The following is an 18526-nucleotide window of genomic DNA, read 5'->3' as shown; positions in this document are numbered from 1 at the left end:
TTTTAGAAAATGCTATCTTCATATTTTGCAAATATGTAGTTTTATTATTTTAGCTTAACATAGGTAGTTTTTTCGTTATTATTTTAATTATTTTGTTCTTAAAAATACTTCTGTATTCAGAAATATCGTAGCTTACCAAAATACGACAAATATCGGAACAAACCAACCGAACTACCAAAAGTCAATTTGTTAACTTCAAACTACCAATTTTGGTCCAATTTGGACCAAAGCGGCAACGCTGCTTACGTACGTGTGCACACGCATTGTAGAGAAATAAACAACTTTTAATCAGTCTAGCTTGTTGCATGGAACACATTGAAGACAGCAGGCTACCAACTGCAATCTGTCAAAATTAGAATACACACGTTTATATGAAGACGATTCTTTTGACGACAGCACAGCTACACTACACGATTGCTTTTGCCGCTGTAGCCGAATTAAACAAATTTCTATTTCTGTCAACTACAAAGCAGAAATAGTGTTGCTAATATAATAAAAAATTTAAATCAAATGAGTGCTTAAAAAACATATATTTTTTTTTACTTAATTAAGAGAAGTTTTTGATAACCATATTGATGTAAATTAGTAACAGGTACATAATTAATTATAACCATATATATATGTTTACTCAAAATAGTTGTTTCAATCTTAATTACTTTGTAATTTTGTACGGTTATTTTTTATTGAAGTGGCACCACTGAATTATAAATCAGCTGTTTACTTTGTAGCTGTCGTCTTTAAAATAATTCAGTAGCTGACACACGACTACAACTCCAGCCAGCAGAATTTGTGTCCGTGTAGTCGTGTAGCCTGTTGTCTTGAATGTGTTTAATGCATGAGAACTCAAACAAGCAGGTTGTGTGTCGTTTTTTATCGCACAATTTAAGAATCAGCGTTGCCAGTGAACAAATGTCCCAACTTTTAAATATGTATGATGAACAATATGAGATTTTTAATTGGGGAAACGAGACGAAAGTTTACTGGCAACACCGATTCGTGGTGAGAGCGGAGAGAGTGTATAACTAATACAATCGTAAAATGCAATAGTATAGGTTGCCTTTCCCTGTTTTAAGCAAAGTAAATTAATAAAGTATACTTTTGGTAGTTTGGTTGGTTTGTTCCGATTTTTGTCGCATTTTGGTAGGTCTTTTGAATATGTTTTTTTAAGAACAAATTAACAAAAAACTTAACAAAAAAACTATGTTAATCCAAAATAATAAATTTATTTATAAAATATGAAGACAGAATTATATTTAATTTTTAGTTTATTCAAGTAAATGTGTACGTATTTAGTAGTGTTCAGTTCAAAAAATGCCAAAGGCCTTGCAATACTAAAACTTTTAACGTATTATACATTTAATTTACACATTTTAAATATTTCAAAAATAAGTTTGCGTTCAAACTACTTTATATATTTTAACAGGCTATTTTAGTCGTAATCATTTGAAATTTTTTTTATGTAGGTATAGATAAACATTTGAAAATTACGACAGCTTAAAAACAATGGTATACAAACTTTTCGTGTATGCAAAAGTATGCGTACATAAAAATTAAAGGTAATTTGTAACTGTTTTTGTTATTGTGTGATACTACAATACTGCAGTTTATGTTTCAAATTCATCATAAAAGTGATTTTTGAAATTTTTTTGTTTCAAATTGGAATAATTTCAAGAAATGGCAAACAGAAAATTAATTAATGTAGCTGAACGTAAAATTATTATACATTTGCGGAAACAAGGGAAAACTTTGCGTGAAATCGATCAAGTAGTTAAACGTACTCACTCATCCATCCAAAGAGTGATAAACAATTTTAAAAATGCTGGAATTTTTGTCCCAAAGCCTCGTTCTGGTCGTCCAACAAAATTAACTGAACGCGAAAAAAGGGTTATAATGCAATCTGTGAAGAAAAACCCCAGATTTACTGTATCGAAAATGACTGAAAACTTAAATTCACAATTTAATAAACATGTGTCCAAAGACACTGTGCTCAGAATTTTGAAGAAGGCCAACTATAGAAGCCATGTAGCACGCAAAAGGCCGCAAGTTTTGATAGTTAATAGACAAAAACGAATTGCTTTCACTAAAGAACACATAAATATGCCTCCAGAGTTCTGGAAAAATGTTCTGTTCATGGATGAATGCAAGTACTGCATATTTGGCAGTTTGTTTGGAGAAAGCCTTGTACAGTGCTTAGTCCCAAAAATTTAATACTAACAGTTAAGCATGGTGGTGCAGTGATGGTACGGGGGTACATGACAAGTGAAGGCGTGGGAAATTTAGAAATTATTCCATCGACAATGGATCATAAGGTCTATTTAGACATTCTAATGAAAAATCTTACCGAAAGTGTTAGCAAATTGGGCATTGAAGATGATTATATATTCCTGCAAGACAATGACCCAAAGCATACTACACACAACACAAGGCTTTGGTAGTTGTTTAATAAAACAAAAACAATTGGAAACTTCTCCGCAGTCACCAGACCTAAATCCCATAGAACATTTATGGGATTTGCTGGAGTGAAAAATACGAAACCATGTAATAACATTAAATGAAATGCTTCAAACAGTATTAACTGAGGAATGGAGAAATATTAGTTCCAAATACACCGAAAAACTGGTTTCCTCAATTACAAAACGCCTTCATGATGTTCTTGGTCGTCGGTGTTTTCCAACTAATTATTAAAATACAGTTTAATTTATAAAAATCAGTAATATTTAATTTTTTTTATGTACGCAAACTTTTGCCTACATGCGGAATTGAATTTTTTTATGAATTGAATTCCTATGTTTTGTTAATTCTTAAATATGCATTTTACGATGCAGTTGTGTTCTTTAATATTTAAGAGTTTTATATAAAAAATTTCAAATGAGTAGCGTTTATTTTTATATCCAAAATTAGAGTATACTTTTAATTTTCGTTCTTGTATGCAAACTTATGCGGCCAAGTGTATATTGTGTGTAGTCATGTTAAAAGAAGTAATAAGTAGTGAGTAAAAGCATTTTTCTTTTAAAATTTCAATAATTTATTTTCGTGAGTGATTTTCAGAAGTGGGCAGCTATTACCAATTATGTACCGATCGCCATTAAACTTATTTGTGTTGAATTTTGTCGGCATACCAACACTTTTAGGAGTTTTATGCTCCTTAAAATAAGTTTTAGAAATGGGCCTTATATGGGGCTTATGGTCAATTATAAAACGATTCACACACAATTTTTAGATGTGACATAATTATGATTGTAGTGTAATTAAATAATATTCATCCTCAGGGTAATGCTATAGCAGCAATAATATAATTTTAATTTAACTATTAATTTTGAAAGGAATCCAAATTTGTATGTGTCATTACTGGGAACTTAAAAGTTATATAACTGAAGAGTAGAAAATTGTAGTGAATATCTGGAAATATAAAATATTGTTCCGTTTGGACTATCCGCATGACCAATACTACTTGCATATCCGTTATTCCCTTCATCGGTCTTCATAAAAATCCAGAAAATATAAATATTCCCTACAAAAAGTAAATAATTATATAGGGAGGTTTATGGCCAAAATCAATAGCCCCGCTTGCCGTCCATAGATAGAAAAATCCAAAATCTGTCTACGTTACGATCTTCCGCAGAGAAAGTACTTTAAGTATAACAAATTTCAGCTTTCTATGTCATCAGATAGCTTCAGAAAGTTGTAAAATCGCCTTACCAAAAATAGTAAGGAAAATTTAAAAAGGGAAAATTACACTCTGATTTTTTTACCCTCAGTGAGTTATATGACCATACCGTTCCTCTCACAGCCCGAAAATATAAAAATTCCCTACAAAAAATAAGTAATTATATAGGGAGGTTTATGGCCAAAATCAATAGCCCCGCTTTCCGTCCATAGACCGAAAATCAAAAATCTGGCTCCGTTACGATCTTTCGCAGATAAAGTACTTAAAGTATGCCAAATTTCAGCTTCCTATGTAGAGTTGCCAGCCGGGCTGGACTTGGCTGCATTGTCCAGCTTTTATGATGCCTGTCCAGTTTCAAGCTAAAATTGAATTTGTCCAATTAAATAGAAATTTTCAACAATATCCATAACTGAAAATTTACTTACTTTTAAAAAATCAAAAATCCTTTTTTTAATTTTTTTTATGAGATTTGCGCCCCCTGTTGTGGGTTAGTGGAACTATTTTCAAGGATTCAAAAAACATCAATTCTATTAATTTTTGATGCAGAATCCATTGGTGAAATCAGATTTGCAATATATTCAACCATTTTTGCTCTACAGAAAAATGTGCTCAAAAGTGAAAATTTTACAAAAAAAAGGACGCCATTATTTTTATATACGCAAAAACCTTCAGAAAAATTATGAACCCGCAAATCAAATTTTTGAAATTAACTCTAATATATGTACATTAGAGTGGGTAAATTTTTTTTTCCGACAAAGCTGTTATCAATTTCGTAATCTACGATGAATTCTAAGAAGTTTTGCCGAAGAAACCATGGGTCTAAAATCGAAATGGAGCTTCCCATTTTTAACGCGAAAATTTTCCTTTCGTATTTAATATTTTTGTTTAAATATGCTAACATTTTATTGAGCCTTTTAAGAAACTTGACTATGTTTGGGCTTTTTTAAAAGGAAAGAAAGGAAAAAAAGAAGAGTAACAATGAACTTCACCCGAGGATGGTCACAAAATCTCATATTGTGGTTGTGCGAGAACCTAAAACCGATCTTTTGGGTCACAGTGGGAGAAATGAAAAATAAAAAAGGTGCAAATAAATTTGTAAGTTCCAAACCGATAATCCGATTTTAATAAAATTTCTCACGACTATAGAGGAATTGTTACTGAGCTTAAGTTTTAAATTCGGACTTTCAACATAAGGTGGGGCGGAGCCTCAAGGCCCAAAATTGGTATATTAAAAATTAAAAATGATGCCAAATTTTTGTTCTCTATCCGATTTGAAAGATTTGTACATATGTAGAATCAAGAAGAGAGCTACAAAACGTAGTACTATAACTATATTTTATCTTTTATAGTTTACGAGATATTCACCATTGAAATTTAAATTTGTATGTTTTTTACCTACCTTGGTCTGTATTTTTGCAAAAAGCGGATCCAAATCTCTCCCGATTTTTTTCAATTATATATTTTTTAATTAACAACTAATTTATTAGTATTATAAGGAAAAAATTATTTCAAAATCGATACCAAGTCAAAAGTTATGTGCACTTAAATTAAAACAATTTGAAAAAGTATTTTGTTCCCATTTTTTTTTGGAAAAAAAAGTACTTACATTAATCTTTAGTTATACAGAAAATAAAAACAAAATAAATAATGCGACATTTTTCTCAACGGTAAGATTTTGGGAAGTACTATAGAAGAAAAATAATTTCAATACTTGTATAAGTGCGTGGTCAAGAGCCTTCCGAAGTAGACCTATTTTTTATTCAAATTTTAAATTTATGCCAAATTTTCTCTAATCGCATAGCTGCTTTCAAAAAATGAAAACCACTTTTATATGCTTCAATATTTTCTTAAATATTTTGCGAATGGAATTTATAGCCCGGATCTCGGTACCGCCAACAGAGTCAAAAATATAAAAAATGCCATTTTTGGGATTCTCAAAATTTGTTTATTCCCATATTTCGGCAAAAAGTCTTCTATCAATTTTTTAATTTTTATACATTTTATACATTTTTGAAAAGAATACACAATTTCTTATACGTTAATATATAATATGTATAACTTATCTTTTCCACTAGTCTCATTAATGGCTTTAAAATACATACAACGCAATAAATAGCTATTGCAGTGTTCTCCGATGCTTGGTAATGCAGTAGTCGCCAAGGCAGTGAAATTTTACGCTTATATAAAATATGTTGATCAAAATGCAAAAGTGAAAAAGAAATTTGTGAATGTTATTGACAATCCAACAATTCCCAAAATAACGTTTAAAAAATCCCAAAAATGGTATTTTTTAGATTTTTGCCTTTGCATAATATTTAAGAACATATTGGGGCTTATAAAAGAGGTTTTAATTTTTTGAAAGCAGCTATGCGATTAGAGAAAATTTGGCATAAATTTAAAATTTAGATAAAAAATATGTCTATTTCGGAAGCCTCTTGACCACGCAGTTATACAAGTATTGAAATTATTTTTCTTCTATAGTACTTCCCAAAAGCTTACCGTTGAGAAAAATATAAACGCATTATTTATTTTGTTTTGTTTTCGAAAAAAATTGCGAAAAAACAACTTTTTAATTTTTTTTAATTTAAGTGCACATACCTTTTGATTGGTATCGATTTTGATAAACATATTGTTAATTAAACGATATATATTTGAAAAAATCGGGAGAGATTTGGATCCGTAATTTGCAAAAACACAGACCAAGGTAAGTAAAAAACATAAAATTTTAATTTTCAATGGTGAATATCTCGTAAACTATAAAAGATAAAATAATGTTATGGTAATATTTTTTCTATTATTTCTTCTAGTAGATTCCATATATACACAAATATTTCAAATCGGATAGAGAACAAACATTTTGCATCATTTTTAATTTGTAATATACCCGAGACACTCCAATTTAGGTTCTTGAGCAGAGTTGCCACTCACTCATAAAATATTTTTCCTACAAAATTTCTAATTAAAAACTACCAAAATCTACCAAATTTAAAATATTTTAGAAATGCTATATGGATTCGTTTCAAAATTAATAGTTAACTTAAAATTATATTATTGCTGCTATTAAATTACCCAGAGGAAGAAAGTTATTTAATAACACTACAATCATAAATATGTTAAAATCGTTCAGTTTTCGAGATTTTATTTTCGAGTCGATTTAACGATGTCCTTCCGTACGTTTGTCTGGCTGGCTGTCCATGTATTTCACATAGCCCCCATATAAATGTCCTCCAGAAATAAGACATTATCCGTCATAAATGCTTGATTTATATAGATATTAAATAACATTTTTACAAATAAATTACACCTAAAAATTCAATTCATAATTGACCATAGCTCCCATATAAGGCCCTCTTCCGAAAATTACTTAAACGAGCATAAAAATCCTAAAAGTGTTGGTATCCCGAAAAAATTCAATACAAATAAGTTTCATATAGAAATAAATTACGCGTCCTAATTTCCTTAATGGATATTTAAAGTGTCAGATGAAACTGAAATATTGAAGCAGAGTTTAACACATATTATTAGAAAATAAAAGTTTTGAGAGCCCTTTGGCATTTTTTGAACTCAACACTACTAAATAAATACACATTTACCTGACTTAACTAAATATTTAAGAAAATGCTATCTTCATATTTTGCAAATATGTAGTTTTATTATTTTATTTTGTTCTTAAAAATACTTATGTATTCAAAAATATCGTAGCCTACCAAAATACGACAAATATCGGAACAAACCAACCAAACTACCAAAAGTCAATTTGTTAACTTGAAACTACCAATTTTGGTCCAATTGGACCAAAGCGGCAACGCTGTTATTGAGACTCCGCCCCACCTTAGTGTTGAAAGTCCAAATTCAAAACGTAAGCCTAGCAACACCTCCACTATAGCTTTGGGAAATTTTATTAAAATCGGATTATCGGTTTAGAACTTACAAGTTTATTTGCACCTTTTTTTATTTTCCATTTCCCCCACTGTGACCCAAAAATTTTCGCGTTAAAAATGGTAAGCTCGGTTTTGATTTTAGACCAGACATGCGCAGCCCATACCACAATTGTGGAAAATAAAATCACACGTATTCTTATGCTCTTACATTTTAGTAGTCGTTGTCCACTCAACGAGACAACTAGGAATACGCACGAGCACTGTTGTATGACTTTTTCTTTATTTTTTCAGTTTTTGTATTTGTGTGAATAAAATAAAGAATTGAATGTGTTGGTGAGAGTAAGTGTATTGGTGAGAGATTTATTTTTGCGAACCTCTGTTTTAGACCCATGGTTTCTTCGGCAAACATTCTTAGAATGCATCGTAGATTACGATTTTGATAACCGATTGTTGCATTTTTTTTGGCTCCATACAAATTGACCCACTCTAATGTACATATATGTTGAATACAATGAATAAAAATTATAATTAAAAAAAATTAATTTTAAAAAAATTAATTTTTTTAATGTCCAGTTTTTTTTTGATTTGTCCAGCTTTTTAAAGCTTAATGTCCAGCTTTTTGCGTATCTGAATCTGGCATCCCTAGGTGACACCCAGCTAAAGTCGGTGCAATTTAAAACATACTTTAATTTTGACTATGTTGCAAAATAATAAAAAGCTTATTTTAAAGTTATTTTTAAAAAGTGACAATGTTTTTATTAATACTTCTAAAGTGCACATTAGGTTGTGCCATCGATTTTTCAACATATCAAAAAAATTAAATTTCAGAAAAAATCAAAAAATTTACTTTTTCTAAACGTTTATTTTTAAGATTTTTTAGTAGGTTTACTCATGAAAGATAAATAGAATATAGTCTCACTTTCACTTTTATTCGCCATATTAACGTTTACTGGAATTATGAAAAATCGAGATACCATATTCATTTTAAAATACCATTTTTTGTTTAAGTAAAAAAAAATAAAACAGAAAATTTTAACTAAAGAAATTCGTTTTTGAAATAATTATAAAAGAAAAAACTATTTGTGTCATTTGAAAAAGTTACGGAAGGGAAGAAATCAATTTTTTTTCTTTTTCAACAGTAGTATCTGTTTGCAATACTGCATCAAGATTCAAAATGAAACTTATATTTAGTTTTCATAATGAATAAAGATATAAGATTTTGTATTTTTTTATAATATTGTTAAATCCGGCGAAGACTGAGGGATGACACATCATAATATTCGTCTGCGAATTGACCAAGAATATTTCCTCAGTTTGGCTCAAAAAAGCTGACAGCAAGATTCGGTGAAATTTCGTTTCACTGTTCACTTATTTTTTATTTGACAAAATCTGGGTGGTTAACAAAATTTACAAAAGAAACAAATAATTTAATTAAATATGTATGTATCTTTTAAGCATTAACATAAATTACACATTAAACTTAAACAATTCTTAAATGTTATTTCCATTTTCCATATGTGGCAACGAGTTTTTATTGTTTACAAAATGTAATTTCAAATAATTCCAATAAACTTCAAAAATATTTTTGAATCATGGTATTTCCTAGGTAGCTATCGAAAAATCGATGGCACAATATCGACAAATTTTATTCCATAAAAATCGGCCCACCCTAGTGCACATGTTCGGATTCACTGAAAATCTCTCTCAATAGCGAAGTGCGAAACCTTTCATTTCATTTAAGAATATAATTATAATCCATTATATATATGTATGTATGTATGTATGTAGATACATACACATCTGCTCAAAATAATAGATACACCTAATTGGAAAAAATTTAAATGGCGGTAACATTGAAAATTTCCTCGCAAGCGTTAAGAATACATCATATTATTAAAATTTCTATCTGGCAATGTCATGTCAGTCAAAAATCTGGCAACTATTTGCTTTCATGTTGATTTTTAAAAACGAATTTATTTGAATTACAAAAAATTATTTGCTCATAAAAATAGATACACATCAGTAATTTGTAATTTGTTTATATACAATTTTTTTTTTGTGCAATTTTTTGTTCCTATTTACGTGAAACAGTAAGTATAATTTAAATTTTAGCAACAATTTTATAAAAAATAGGACTCTTTTGAAGAAAATGGGACGAAATCATCATTGTACCGAAGATGAGAAAAAAATTGTTCAAACGATGAGAAATCAAGGAACATCATTACGGGAAATAGCAAAGAGCATAGGAAGATCTTTACATTTTGTCCAAAATGCTTTATCTAAAAAACAAAAAAGAGAAACTCGCGGTAGACCAAAGAAAACCAGTCCAGAAACAGATAGGCGGATCGTCCTTATGGTTAAAAAAGACCCTTTCATATCATCGAAAGCTATTTCTGCGGAGCTATGTAACGAAATCAGTCCACAAACAGTTCGTCGTCGTCTTTTACAAGCTAAATTGCCGGGAAGAATTGCCAGAAAAGTGCCACTAATGCGCCAAAAAAATATCAAGACAAGATTAGAATTTGCTAAAGAGCACTTACAATGGTCCGGGTGTGAAGGCGAAAAAAAATGGAGAAATATTTTATGGAGCGACGAAACAAAAATAAATTTGTTTGGAAACGACTGCCAAAGAAATGTACGCCGACCAAAAGGAAAAGAATTCCACGTTAAATTTACAAAAAAGACGGTAAAACATGGCGGGGGAAACATAATGGTTTGGGGTTGCTTTTCATGGAATGGTGTTGGTCCGATATTCCGAATAGAAGATACCATGAATGCTAGTGGGTATAGAGACATATTGGAAAACGTAATGCTTCCATATGCATCGGAAAATATGCCATTAATATGGACATTCCAGCAGGACAACGACCCAAAACATAGTTCAAGATTAGTTAAAAACTGGCTCTTGGAGAATAACGTACCTGTTTTAAGCTGGCCCAGCCAATCCCCTGATTTAAACCCAATAGAAAACTTGTGGAGTGAATTAAAGATAAGGCTTTCGAAGGAAATTTTCAAAAATAAAGACGATTTATGGGAGAAAACGCAAAAAATATGGTACGAGATTCCATTGGAGAAGTGTCAGAACTTGATATCCAGTATGCCCAGAAGAGTGGAGAAAGTTTTACAAAACAAAGGTGGATATACTGGATACTAGCTTTACTTTAATAATAAACTAATTTTTTTAAGATAAAATTTATTAGCTTTTGTTTAATAAGAATTTTTAAAAATGTATCTATTATTATGAGCACCAAATTTTTCGAAATTTAAGAAATTTAATTTGCTTTATAATATTTATTATTAATTATGAAATATTTTGTTTTTGTTTTTTACTCTCCTTTTAACTATAAATAAAAATCGACTGAATTTTTTTTATAATTTTACAATATACCATTATTTTTTTTCGTTTTTAAAAAATAAATTTTGGTGTATCTATTATTTTGAGCAGATGTGTATGTATGTATATTATCCTTAAATACATTATTGTTATAAATTATCCATCATCTCTTTCAGGCAATGTTCATTTTTAACAAAAACTATCAATGCTGAAAATGCTGGAGCAACCGCTGCTATCATTACAGAGTTTAATAGTGAATCAAATGAATTTGATTATTATATTGAAATGATACATGACGAAACAAATCGAGATGCTCAAATACCAGCAGGATACTTACTTGGCAGCAATGGCGTCGTTATACGGAATACCTTGCGCCGATTAAAGAAAACATTTGCTCGCATCAACTTGCCAGTGAATTTGACGTTTGTCCCACCTTCAAAAATAAATCACCCTCCCTGGTTAGGTTGGTAGAAAATAAAACGATAAAAATTGTTTAATAATTAAAGCTTACAACCAAAGTGACTTAACGTTTTATACATAAGTAAAACAATTGTTTAAATTAATAAACGTAAATAAATGAGTAACTGTCTTATAAAATAAGTACAAATAGAAAAAATTATAATTCGATTGATGTATGTTGTATGCTGATGACAATGCAATATTATGTTCGAAAATGTAAGTAAGTGTTTTCAATGTAGTTTCAGAATACATATAAGCTTTTTAAGATATGTCCGAAAATTCGAAATATGTGCTCTAAAAGAAAGAAAATAAATTAATAAAAAACATTTTTGTGAATCATACGCTAAAAATAAGAAAATAATCTTTAAATTAAATCAAACTATTTGCTTCATCTAAAAATGTTTTTTTTATTATTAATTTTGATATTTAATAGTTCAAGTTAATAAAGAAAATCTTTATTGGAAAATAAAAAAGAGTCTTTACAAGGCTGAGTATAAAAAGAGAATGCGAAAATATAAGAAGAATTCAAAACTAGGAGTTATCGCAAAGTAATGAAATTTGTCACACATGTTGGCAAAATATAATATCTAAAATTTGGCGCTTTAAATTTCAAGGATTCGTGTCCTTCCCATATATCCTAAAATAAAAAATTACAATAACAGAAAGAAAAATAATTGTAACTTAATGAAATTTTGTACAGACATTAATTTTACTATAGTTAATGATTCGTCAAAATTTCGTTCAATTTCGCATTAAGAATAATCCTATTTACTTTTAATGATTTAGTTTTCTTTATTTACAATGATACCTAAGCCGGGAAAAGATCACACTAAAGTAGAATCATATAGACCCATTAACATTTGCTGATTACACAGCTATTCTAGCCATTCATGAAAACCCCCAAGAAACATCTGTACTTTTACAAGACCATGTAATCGACATAGAAAGGTGGTTAAAACAATGGAGAATAAAAATAAACGAGCAAAAATGTATATATCTTACTTTCACATTGCGTAGAGAATCGTGCACTCCAATCCTAATAATTAATCATATAATAACTCAACAAACTTAAGTTAAATATCAAAATCTGCATCTAGACCGACGTCTTACCTGGATAAAGCATATAGATACGAAATTGACTCAAATAGAAGTTAAAATTACTGCAAATTTACTGGCTAATTGAGTTTAGATTGTAAACTTTTGCTGTACAACTTTTGGTGCTATGGAATTCTATTATGGGACACGGCCTCAGCTTCTAATATTGAAAAAATCAATGATTCCAAAATAAAATATTAAGAATGATAACAGCAACACCATGGTATGTGAGAAATATTAAAATCAATAAGATCCGGTATTTTCCGTTGGTCAGTAGACCAGTAAGTAGGTTGGCCGCTCGAAATCACATTCAAACTCATTTTAGGAATTGTATCAAACAAAACATGACATTTAGGGGTAATTAGTCGTGATCCCCAGAATGTGTGCTTAGCATTATAATCGCCAGCAGGGGCCTAGTGATTTAAAAAATCTATTATATTGACATTCTGTAATTGAAAATCTAGGGAGTGAGTATATCAATGAAATCGTTTCGATAAAAATCTTCAAGACAGACCGTATTAGCTTGAAGATAATCTTCGCAAAGATTACACATTAAGTAGTGTTTGATTCCTGCTTTTATTAAAATTTACTTTGTTGACTTCTTAAAAAATATTCGAGTTCGTTTTTGTGTTGGCGTATGCCGTTTGCATTCCAGAAACATGTTTTCAAACAGTTCATGGTTTATTTAAGATGGCTTGCAATAACAAATATTGCATTTTAAGCATTTTTTGCATCATATTGCTCATAGAGTTGGTGAAATTGTTAACCGATACTACTGTAGCTTCAAGTCGACTAAAATTAGAAGTTAGGTTGGTCTGTAGACTCCACGTTAATATTCGGGTTATTGTTATTTCCAAATGGCGTTTGATTTATTCTTAGAACTGTTATATATGCAGTATTGACAACACTTTTATTTTAAATGTTAATGGCAAAGTATAACAAGTAGTCCAACTCTTTGACAGCAGTACCTAACTCTAAACATGTGTTAGTGAAAAAGTACCTAACTCTAAACATGTGTTAGTAACAAAAATGTACATGTGTTGGTGCCTTTTCAATTTTCACCAGACCTACAGAGTTATATAAAATTGTGTTAAATTTCAATTTGTTTGATTTTCAATACCAAAAATTGAAACTCTGTTCCAAAGAATAATAACAAGAAGTGAAACGCTGTCAAAAAAACCTAAGTCGGTTGTCAAAAAAACCTAACTATAATAATGTATTGGTAACATTTTATTTATATGTATTGGTTTTCAAACCACTTTCACCACACTATTCAAACACACAGAGTTGTAAAAAAGCGACCTTAAAAATTATACCAAATTTTATTACAATTAAATTTAAAAGTTCAAACAATTCTCAAATTATTTGAAATATATTTGATCTGGAAAGGTTTTATAAATAGATTTTTCCGCTTTTTTTCCATAATTTCTGCAAAAATTAAGTTTATTTGAATTTTTTTATTAATTTCCAATACCAAATTTTACAAATGTGTTTTTTATAGTTTTTATTTCAACCCCAAAAAATTAATGTCAAAAAAATTAAAAAAATATTTTTTTTCGTTTGTGAAAAATATACACTTTCGGTTATTTAAATGGTTTAAATTTGTGGAAAAAAATAATAAAAATATTATGTTATGGTGAAAGTGTGTGTTAGAATTGCAATTTTGTGCAATTTTCAAGAAAAAGTTTTGAAGTTAAATCTCTCTCTCAAGTGTGTTGAATTCACATACTATTTGTATGTGAGAAGAGAGAGAAGTTGTTGTTGTAGAAAAAATGAGAGTTCCCTTCTTGTTATTCTTTGCACTGTTCTATAATTGGAATTCTACCACAAATAAATTTAAGTGTCAAAAATTAAAAAAAATAAATTCTTTCATTTGTTCAAAATAAACGCTGGAAATGTCAAATTCACACGCTACACGTATATGTGAGAGAGTAATTAAAAAAAAATGAGAGTTGGACTACTTGGCATAGGGTACAACTAGAGGCGAAACTGAGAGTAAAATAATTACTCTCTTCACACGTACTTGTGATATGTGAATTCAACATACTTGTGAGAGAATTAAACACATACAAATACTTGAAATTTTAACTTCGATTTTCCGATTAAATAGAGACCGAACCACAAAGAATAACAAGAAGGGAAGCCTCTCAATTTTTCTACAACAACAACTTCTCTCTCTTCTCACATACGGATAGTATGTGAATTCAACACACTTGAGAGAGAGATTTAACTTCAAAACTTTTTCTTGAAAATTGCAATTCTAACACACTCTTTCATAAAAACATAATATTCTTTTATTTTTTACACAAATTTAAACCATTAAAGTAACCGAAACATGCATATTTTGCACAAACGAAAAATATTTTTTTTTAATTTTTTTGACATTAAATTTTTGGGGGTTGAAATTAAAACTGAAAAAAACACATTTGTAAAATTTCGTATTGAAAATTAATAAAAAATTCAAATAAATTTAATGTTTGCAGAAATTTTGGTATAATAAGCAAAAAAATCTATTTATAAAATATTTGCAGGTCAAATATAAATTAAATAATTTGAGATTTGTTTGAATTCTTAAATTTAATTGTAATAAAATTTTTGTTATAATTTTTAAGGTCGCTTTTTACAACTCTGTGTTTGAGGAGTGTGGTGAAAGTGGTTTGAAATCCAATACATATAAACAAAATGTTACCAATACATTCAAATAGTTTTTATGACAACCGACTTAGGTTTTTTTTGACAGTGTTTCACTTCTTGTTATTATTCTTTGCCGAACCACTTTATTACACTTCTACACAATATTTGGCATTTTTTTTGAATACTTTTCAGGACACTTTTTTGCCGAAACACGTTAATTTTGCTCAAACGAAAAAAAATATTTTTTATTAATTTTTGACAAGTAATTTTATTTGTGGTGTAATTTAATTTATAGAACAGAGTTTCAATTTTTGGCATTGAAAATAGAAGAAAATTTAAATAAAAAATTTAAATGTCTGGTGAAAATTAAAAAGGCACCAATACAATATCAAAACTATGTACTAACACATTCTCACGACATAGGTTTTTGACAACAGACTTAGGTTTTCTCCCTCTCAGTAACGCTTCTATGGATATATTATTTTATGATTAGAACATTTTTCAGATGCGTATGAAATTGCTTATTCCAGAGAATTGACTCAACGCTCAACGAACGCTGTGAACACAGGTGACAGTAATACCACAGAACCCACATAACTACAACAACAACTACCAAACGCTACGGGTGTGGTGGTCAACATCTACGACGGGATTGTAAATTTAAAAATGTTAAATATTTTTCGTACGGTAAATTAGGTCATATATGCATAGTGTGCAAGGCGGTTTTAAAACAAGTATCGGAGTCGGCAGGTGATGATGATAATGAGATGGTGCAGTTTATAAATCAAGTTGGCATCGTGAAAACGGCCGGCGCAGTGGCATGGAAGATTATCACGGTGAATCTAAATGGTAAGAATGTCGATATGGAATTAGATACAGGTGCGCCGTGCAGTGTCATGTGCATTAGCAATTTCAATGCTGTTTCCTTGAAATATTTCCTCGAAAATATCGGGGTTTTATAAAATAAAAATAAGTTTATCGGGTTTTTAAATATAAAAATGGGGTTTTATTCGTTTCGGGGTTTTATGTTTTTTCACCTTTACGTATCGTACTCTCGGGATTTACAAAAGTAAGTGATCGTATTACAATTACAAAAATTAAGAGTATAATAAATAGAATGGCCAGTGAACAATAACTGGCCAAATATACTGTGCGCATAAACATCCCGCCCCCTTGCTATACTGCAACAAGGAAGGGTGAGGATTCTGCGGGGTAAAATAAGAATTGTGAACGGGGTTTGTTGTTGCGGGCCGGGTAAAATTGCCTGAAGCTGTTCTCACGTCCGCACAGCGGACCTTACTATCTTGCCCTAAAAGAGTCTTCTCTATCCTACCTAAGCGCCATTCATTCGGGGGTAAATTATCTTGACGGATCACAACTATATCTACTACTTTTAAGTCGCTTTGTTGATATTTCCACTTAGTTCTCCGATGGAGTTCTTTGAGGTATTCCGCTTTCCATCGCTGAGCAAACTGATGATGGAGAACGTTGAGTTTTTGCAATCTATTAGCAATACTCCAAGAGAGATCGGAATGATTGGGTTCAGGGGGTGCCAAAAGAGGTTCTCCAATCAAAAAATGACCAGGGGTTAATGGTCTTGAGTTCAGGCAAGCTTCAATACGGCTTAACATTGTTGAAAGCGAAAATGAGTTTTTAGGCGCTACGAACAAAGTCCCCAAACCACAAATTAATTAAAACCCCATAATTGGGGCTTAATTCATTATGAATTAAAACCCAAAAGTTCTAAATGAAATAAATCCCCAACTAAAGGAACTAAACCACCAACCAAAACGTAACCGTCTTCGCATACTAAAAACTTTTTGCATTGCCGGACTTCGGCCGGTTGCAAAGGTATTCTCCTCTGGGGTGTATCAAAAACCGGCTTCGCCCAGAATGCTCAATGCAAAACAACTTCTCTGAGCGAAGCTGAAGGCCGCAATGCAAAATAAATTTTCTGAGCGAAGCCAATAGTAATTTTATTATGAACTAGCTGACCCAGTGCGCTTCGCCACCCCAATTAGAAGAATGAAATAGTACTATTAAGTCTCCCTTTGTGAATCCAATTTTAAATGTCTAATTTCATGTTTCTGGGTCCATTATAGAAAATGCTAAAGAAAGTTACCACCAAAGGCACCTTTTGTGAATTCAAATTCATTCAGAATCATGTGTGCCTAATTTTAAATTTTTAGGTTTATTATTATAAAATATTCAAAAAGTACCATTTCAGAAATAGTACCTCTGATTATCACTTTTGAATTCGAATTCACTAAACCATAACCCGTCAAGTTTGAATTTTAGATTTGTATATCATTTCCTATATTATCAACTAATCGGTTTTGAAATTCTTCGATTTTTTGGAAACTCTAGGTCCATTATTATAGGAAATTCAAAAAAGTACCCATGAGAATAAAGAAAAAGTACCACGAAGTATGCCCTTGAATTTTCACTCACTTGGGACCATATACGCCTAATTTCATATTTCTATGTCCATTATTACAAAAAATTTAAAAAAGTACCATTAGAATATAGAAAAAGTACCAAAAAGCCCACATTTGTGGTTTCCAAGTCATTCGGGTCCATATAAGCTTAATTTCATGTATATAGTTTCATTGGTGAATAAATTACAAAAAGTACCATTCGAATAAAGAAATAGTACCAAAAATTATACCACTAGAATTCTCACTCATTTAGAACCATATATGCTTAATTTCATGTTTCTAAGTTCATTGTTATAGAAAATTCAAAAAAGTACCATTAGAATAAAGAAAAAGTACCAAAAAGTCTCCCCTTAGAATTCTCACTCGCCTAGGACCATATATGCTTAATTTCATGTTTCTAAGTTCATTGTTATAGAAAATTCAAAAAAGTACCATTAGAATATAGAAAAAGTACCAAAAAACCCACACTTATGGTTTCCCACTCACTCGGTTTATATATGGGGCATTTCACGTCAAGTGAACCAACTTTTGAAATCGATGTCTTCCGATCGCGATGAAATTTGCACCAATGTTAGTTCTATTGGATAGTAATTCGGACACCATTTTTCAACAAGATCGGTGAAGAACTCTCTGAGTTATAGGAGGTCAAAATTTGACATTTTGGCCAAACAGGTGTTTTTTTATCCATATAACTTATTACCTATTGTTCTTAGCAAAATGTGTCCCAAATAGTTTAGATAGCTATTTATGCAATCTTTCGAAAAAAAAAATTAAAAAAATTTAATAAAATATTTTTGATTTTTTTTTTTAAATCAAAAATATTTTTGACTTTTTTTTTCAAAATGGGCCCTTTTTATTTTTTTTTTTTATTTTTTTTAAGAAAGCTTAGGTCTTTTCCTAAGCGACCTATATGGTCGCTTAGTGGGATGCGAGTGGGACATCTATCAAAAAAAATATTTTGTAACTCAAGATTTAAAATTTTTGAATTTTTTTGCAAAATCAAAAACTTTGTTGACTT

General features: G+C 30.2%; 1 protein-coding gene across 3 annotated transcripts in view; it reads left to right on the top strand.

Annotated features, from left to right (window-relative positions):
* The window catches only part of LOC135961095 (PRADC1-like protein), a 37850-nt gene extending 26110 nt beyond the window's left edge, over nucleotides 1-11740 (top strand). For all 3 annotated transcript variants that reach the window (XM_065512583.1, XM_065512584.1, XM_065512585.1), the window contains exon 3: nucleotides 11059-11740. In XM_065512583.1, the coding sequence (XP_065368655.1) occupies nucleotides 11059-11353 (295 nt within the window). In that variant the 3' untranslated portion in view covers nucleotides 11354-11740. The remainder of the gene's footprint in view (nucleotides 1-11058) is intronic.
* The last annotated feature ends 6786 nt before the right edge of the window (nucleotides 11741-18526 follow it).

This window comes from Calliphora vicina, chromosome 5, assembly GCF_958450345.1.
Source record: "Calliphora vicina chromosome 5, idCalVici1.1, whole genome shotgun sequence".
NCBI classification, from domain to species: domain Eukaryota; kingdom Metazoa; phylum Arthropoda; class Insecta; order Diptera; family Calliphoridae; genus Calliphora; species Calliphora vicina.
This window is presented reverse-complemented; position numbering and strand designations above follow the sequence as displayed.